This window comes from Palaemon carinicauda, chromosome 22 (genome assembly GCF_036898095.1).
Source record: "Palaemon carinicauda isolate YSFRI2023 chromosome 22, ASM3689809v2, whole genome shotgun sequence".
NCBI lineage: Eukaryota > Metazoa > Arthropoda > Malacostraca > Decapoda > Palaemonidae > Palaemon > Palaemon carinicauda.
In genome coordinates this window covers 100415496-100422995 of record NC_090746.1, presented here as the reverse complement: position 1 = coordinate 100422995, position 7500 = coordinate 100415496, and the positions used below count along the sequence as shown (strand labels likewise).

Below are 7500 nucleotides of genomic sequence, written 5' to 3'. Positions count from 1 at the left end.
TATATATAAGAAATATTTATTTCAATGTTGTTACTGTTCTTAAAATATTTTATTTTTCCTTGTTTCCTTTCCTCATTGGGCTATTTTCCCGGTTGGGGTCCCTGGGCTTATAGCATCCTGCTCTTCCAACTAGGGTTGTAGCTTAGCAAGTAATAATAATAATAATAATAATAATAATAATAATAATAATAATAATAATAATAATAAGTTGAATTCTAGCTGTTATAATAATAATAATAATAATAATAATAATAATAATAACAATTAGTTGAATTCTAGCTGTTATAATAATAATAATAATAATAATAATAATAATAATAATAATAATAATATTCTAGCTGTTTTAATAATAATAATAATAATAATAATAATAATAATAATAATAATATTCTAGCTGTTATAATAATAATAATAATAATAATAATAATAATAATAATAATAATAATAAAGTTACAAGATGTCGGAATAGGATCAGAGCTCACCGGCCAAGAATGAAAAAACTTTCTTGAGGCAGCCATATGTTCCGACCTGAAAATAGAGTCTTATCAACTTACTGTTCGAAGCTCTTGTCCTTGTTTGCGATCTGCGGCACGTCATAGCTCCTCATGATCGTATCTTTGAATCACTGAACCGAAAACTTAACTTTACACAACACTTTGAAATACTGTAAGAGTAGGAACGCAATTCAGGTTGCGAGTAGCAACTTATCGTACACAAAGATGTTGCAGTGGCAACTGCACACTATTCTTCGCCGCCTGACGTTTCCCATTATATAAGCGAAGGCCAACTCGGCACAGAGGTGCCAATTCGTCTATTACCTCACGATATGCAACATTTTTTTCTCAAATAGTTTAATATATTTTACCGCATGAGAAAGGCAAACAATGATTTCTGCCTTTAGAAAACTACGCATACCAATGCATTTGTAAGTGCGACAAAAAATACTTTATATGTAAAAGATCTAATTTGATGTTGTTACTGTTTCTAAAATACCTTATTTATATTATCCATTACTTTCCCTGTTTCCTCTCCGCACTGGGCTATTTTTCCATGTTGGAGCCTTTGGGTTTATAGCATCCTAATTTTCCAACTAGGCTTGCAGCTTAACTTGTAATAATAATAATAATAATAATAATAATAATAATAATAATAAATGGACATACATAAACATGTTCAATAATAATAATAATAATAATAATAATAATAATAATAATAATAATAATAAATGGTCATACATAAACATGTTCAATAATAATAATAATAATAATAATAATAATAATAATAACTATAAATATGTATCCATACTTTAGTAGCAAATAATTGTGTTTAAAGTGTTTTGTTTGATGACAAATTGATTACAATAAAAATATAAGATGAGAATATTATAATGATGTTCCCTGAAATGCAGTGCTCTCTCTCTCTCTCTCTCTCTCTCTCTCTCTCTCTCTCTCTCTCTCTCTCTCTCTCTCTCTGAAAAACACACATATACACACAAACACACGATTGTTCCATGGTTTAAGTGTTGCATCACCATCGTCAACCACTCTCTCTCTCTCTCTCTCTCTCTCTCTCTGAAAAACACACATATACACACAAACACACGATTGTTCCATGGTTTAAGTGTTGCATCACCATCGTCAACCACTCTCTCTCTCTCTCTCTCTCTCTCTCTCTCTCTCTCTCTCTCTCTCCATGGATTGAAAGAGTTGCATGACCACCGTCAACCAGTCTCTCTCTCTCTCTCTCTCTCTCTCTCTCTCTCTCTCTCTCTCTCTCTCTCTCTCTCTCTCTATATATATATATATATATATATATATATTTATATATATATATATACATATATATATATATATCAAACACGATTGCTCCATGGTTTAAGTGTTGCATCATCATCGTCAACCAGTCTCTCTCTCTCTCTCTCTCTCTCTCTCTCTCTCTCTCTCTCTCTCTCTCTCTCTCTCTCTCTCTTTATATATATATATATATATATATATATATATATATATATATATATATAATATCAAACACGATTGCTCCATGGTTTAAGTGTTGCATCACATCGTCAACCAGTCTCTCTCTCTCTCTCTCTCTCTCTCTCTCTCTCTCTCCACAGGATACAGCGTCTTCTCTGACAAGATTAGGGACCCTTCAACCCTTGAAAACGCGATAAGGCGAAACAAAGCGAAGAATAACCAAGAGGTGATAAAAATTATTACGTAACTTCTTGAGTAACGCTGATAATTGCCGAGGCATGCCCTCTGAAGTACCTCGGGCTAATGCTGGGCACACACTCTATTTGGGGACTTGAGAAGGGTGGGGGAATGGGGAATGGGGTAAGTTGTTCAGGGGTGTTTGTCCATTTCAAGGCCATGAGGATCGTTGAGGCTCCTTTGGGGAAGGGACATTTTTCCTTGGGGTGACCGTTGGATACAGGTGACGTAAAATAACAGGTTACGGTTCCAAACCGGTTCTGTTCAGGAAAAGAATGTTTGTTTAGGAAAAGGGGGCTTGTTTAAGAAAATTGTTTGTTCAGGGAAAGTGTTTGTTCAGGAAAAGTTTGTTCAGGAAAGGAGTGCTTGTTCATGAAAAGGGTGTTTGTTCAGGAAAAGTGTTTGTTCAGAAAAGGTGTTTGTTCGGAAAAGAGTGCTTGTTCAAGGAGAGTTTGTTCAGGTAAAGTGTTTGTTCAGAAAAAGTGTTTGTTCAGGAAAGAGTGCTTGTTCAAGAAGAGTTTGTTCAGGAAAAGTGCGTGTTCAGGAAAAGTGCTAGTTTATGAAAAGAGGGTTTGTTCAGGAAAAATGTTTGTTCAGGAAGAGTGTTTAGTTAAAGTGTGCTTTTTCAGGAAAAGAGGGTTTGTTCATGAAAAAGAGTGTTTGTTCTGGAAAAAAGAGTGTGCCTTTGCGAGCTTTACGTCCACATATAAAACAGATCACGAACGCATGCAATGCATTCAGTGCTACTTGAGTTTTTTTGTGCGTTTGCTGTTACCATGGAGGCAGACATTGTCAGTCAATTGATTCTGGGAAAGTCTTCATGTCTTGTATGCTTGAGTAGAATCGATTTAAAGACAGGCGACAAGTACGTAGTGGTGGATGATTTGGTACGGAAATAAGAGAGAGAGAGAGAGAGAGAGAGAGAGAGAGAGAGAGAGAGAGAACAAGAAGATACTAGGAAAAACATGTGAGAGAGAGAAAGAGAGAGAGAGAGAGAGAGAGAGAGAGCTTGTACAAGAAGATACTAGGAAACATGTTTTTAGAGAGAGAGAGAGAGAGAGAGAGAGAGAGAGAGAGAGAGATAGCATGTACAAGAAGAGACTTGGAAAACATGGAGAGAGAGAGAGAGAGAGAGAGAGAGAGAGAGAGAGAGAGATAGAGAGAGAGAGAAAGCATGTACAAGAAGATACTAGGAGACATGTTTTCGAGAGAGAGAGAGAGAGAGAGAGAGAGAGAGAGAGAAAACATGTACAAAAAATAAAATACTAGGAAAACGTCTTGACCTTGTGTGGATCCACTTACTTTTGATAAAGATTAATCATTCTCCTTTCACTTCACCGAGAGAGAGAGAGAGAGAGGAGAGAGAGAGAGAGAGAGAGAGAGAGTAATGCACTCATAAACTAGACGAAGAGGGAGCAAATTCAATTTCATACACATTGTTTCAAAGCATATCCTAATCGTTTTATTGATGTTTCTTGTAATAAATTTTGAAGCGGATAACATCAATGACTAAAAAGTGCAAATGACAAAATGAGTATAATTCACCGTATTACCTGTTAAATCGTCATGGTTCTCTAATATATATTTAAAATTCTCTCAAGTATTTCATATTTTTTATTATATATATATATATATACTGTATATATATATAATTAAGTATATATAACACAGTAATATTATATACTAATATATATACATATAATATATATATATATATTATATTATGATATATATACACAGTAATATATATATATCTATATATATATACAGTATATATATTATATATACATAATATATATATATATATATATATGATATATATATACACGAGTATATATACATATATTATATATATATATATAACATATACATATATATATATATATATAGTATATACATATATATAGTCTTACAGTACATAATGCTAATAATATTAATAAAAAAAATGAACGATAACTCATTATCTATTACTAAATCTATAATGTCAAATAGACATTCATCAATTTATATTGGTAAAATGTCTCTTAATAAAAAAATTACACAATTTAGTTTCATCTACAATAGGAAGCTGTTCTGTACACTAAAAATAAAATCTATTTTCCGGTAAGTATTGTTCTTATCAGTCAGATATTTGAAACTCTTCAGCAATGGAGAATTACATAAATATTTGGCCCCTCATCAAATCTAAACAAAGTCAGGACGAAGGTCATAGATGTTAGCCGTGCTATGACGTTCAGTCGTTTTATACGAGTAATTACTACAAAGTATTCTGGAAGTTTTATTCCAACTGTGACCAAGTTATGGAATGATCTTCCTTATCGGGTAGTTGAATCAGTATAACTTCAAAAGTTCAAAGTTGCAGCAAATGTTTTTTATGTTGAACATAGTTATATATGAATTATCTGTTTTAATGTTGTCAATGTTTTTTTTACAATATTTCATTATTTTCTTATATCGTTTATTCATTTCCTTGTTTCCTTTCCTCACTGGGCTATTTTTTCCCTATTGGAGCCCTTGGGATTATAGCATCTTGCTTTTCCAACTAGGGTTGTAGATTGGCTAATAATAATAATAATAATAATAATAATAATAATAATAATAATAATAATAATAATAAAAGTGTGATGTTCAAAATCTTACTTGATCGGCCCTTCTGTATCTAATTTTTTTCATTCGTTACTGACAAATCTGTGTTTGTATGAATAAGGTTATGTCCTCTCTCTCTCTCTCTCTCTCTCTCTCTCTCTCTCTCTCTCTCAAAAGTTTCCTCCGTCACCTCAACCTTTTTCAATCACTGTTTCGCCACATTATTTTCTCTCTCTCTCTCTCTCTCTCTCTCTCTCTCTCTCTCTCTCTCTCTCTAACAAGTTTTCCTCCGTCACCTCAACCTTTTCATCACTTTTTCGCCACATCATTTTCTCTCTCTCTCTCTCTCTCTCTCTCTCTCTCTTCCACACTTTAAAAAGTGCAAGGACTACGAAGAGAAATAGGAACTGTTGAACAGACGAGAAAATGAAAAAAAAAAAAAATAAGACGTTACACAGTACAATTACCTAAAATCTAATACAAAAAATACAAAATATCTATTAATTTCTATAAAGATAAATAATACAAGTTTAAAGTACATGTTATGTGGACTACATTTGGCAAATGAATAAAGGTCTTATCAAGATAGGGGTGACTGGAGATAACACAACTATCATCTTAACACAAGTATAGTTAAACAACTTATTGGTTCCATTTAGATAAAAAATATTGATTATATACGTAGGCTGGCACACATATATATACAAATATATATTAACATTCATATATTGTAGGTTTTATATATATATATATATATATATATACACATGTATGTATATATATAAATATATAATATATATACATTCACAAATATCTATATTCATAAGTATATATTGGAGACCCTGGGCTTAAAGCATCCTGCTTTTCCAACTAGGGTTGTACCTTAATAATATATATATTAATATATATATATATAATCATATATACATATACATAAATATTCATAAGTATATATAGCCCAACATATGATATATATATATATATATTATATATAATATATATATATATATATTCTAAATATACAAAATATGTATCTGTATATGAATATATACTGTACATATATGTATACATGTTATAGTATATATATATATATAATATTGTATGTATGTATGTATGTATGTATGTATGTATATGTATAATGTTACTGCCCACTTATACTAGTTTATATATAGGTTTTTCCAAGACACACTAACCCATATTTCTTATACTGTCTCTCATCTCACTCTTAAGCTATTTAGTAATCACTATCATAAAACAGGGAGCGAGATAACCCTTATCTCTCCACGACAGAAACAGACCATAAAGCTTAGTATAAATTTTCTCTGTCGAATTCAGAGCCAATCAGGTTGAAGATGACAATCCCTTATCTGCAACATCATTATAGTAGTATTTATTGCTACTATGATACTTTGGTGAACATGGCTATAGTCTTCTTAGATATTATATATATACTGTATACACTAGTGTAAGCGACCCGTCAAATATGATTGGTAAAAATTTTAGATAGATATACACACACACGCAGGTTTACCCTTTTCCACACCCCTCGCCCATTCCTAACTACCACTCGGGCAGTTTGGGCAATTTGTGGGAGATTGTCGTTCCAGAGTGGTTGCTGCTTAGCGTGATAGGAAAGATACACACATACACACACACACACACACATATATATATATAATATTATATATACAGTATATATATATATATACATATATATATATTAGGACAATCGCTCTTTATTTTATAGATACATTATTATAATGTATATGTATATTTATGTGTGTGTATATATATATATATATATATATATGTGTGTGTGTGTGTGTGTCAAAGTTAACTTCATCTAATTACCTTTACATAGAGATCAAAGATTCTTAAGAGAAAACAGAGTAGAGTATTCTTGCATGTGTGTATTTATGACACATCTTGTGTGTCTGCATGTACAGTATATACATGGATATATATACACCTGCGTATGTCGAGAACAGTCATGCCATGCAATATTTCTCTCGCTAAAGAGATTTTGTTTACATCTTAGTTTGTGGCGTCAGCATGAAATCTTAAAATGAAGGAACCATTAAATTTCCAATCGGATTTTGTCCTAATAAAAGTTACACCACATTGCTTCCACGCTTCTTATTATGTTCAATGATAATGTTTGTACGTGAAGTGGCATAATGAAAAAATGGTGGTTATAACAATGGCAGATAGATAGAGTGGCAGACGGGGATAACCTTTCCCTGTATAAGAATATATATGTATATATATATATATATATATATATGTAATAATATATATACATATATATATATATTATATATACTACACACACACGTGTGTGTGTGTCTGTGCGTGTATAATTCACTCAGTTACTGTATTAGAATTCCATTCTGATTTTTCAGACCAGGGTTGTAGCTTTTGCTTATATATATATAATATATATATATACATACATATATATATATATACTATATGTATATATAGTATATACTAATATATATATGAGAGAGAGAGAGAGAGAGAGAGAGAGAGAGAGATATGCAGTACATATATAAGTAAATTTAAAACATAGATATAGATAGATAGATATATACAGTACATATATAAAGTAAATATACACATGCACGTATATAAGTAAATATATGTGTGAACGTGTATAATACAAAAAAAAAAAAATAATAAAAGTATATAGAACATCAATACG

At 31.3% G+C, this 7500-nt stretch overlaps 1 protein-coding gene across 2 annotated transcripts in view; it reads right to left on the bottom strand.

The window, feature by feature from the left end:
- LOC137616649 (ATP-binding cassette sub-family C member 5-like) overlaps positions 1–7500 on the bottom strand; it is a 110249-nt gene that overhangs the window by 49311 nt on the left and 53438 nt on the right. The window contains exon 1 of one of the 2 annotated variants that reach the window (XM_068346569.1): positions 555–747. The exons of the other annotated variant lie outside the window; for it this stretch is intronic. Within the exon in view, the coding sequence (XP_068202670.1) occupies positions 555–607 (53 nt within the window). The 5' untranslated portion in view covers positions 608–747. Of the gene's footprint in view, positions 1–554; positions 748–7500 lie in introns of those variants that run through there. 2 annotated transcript variants of the gene reach the window in all.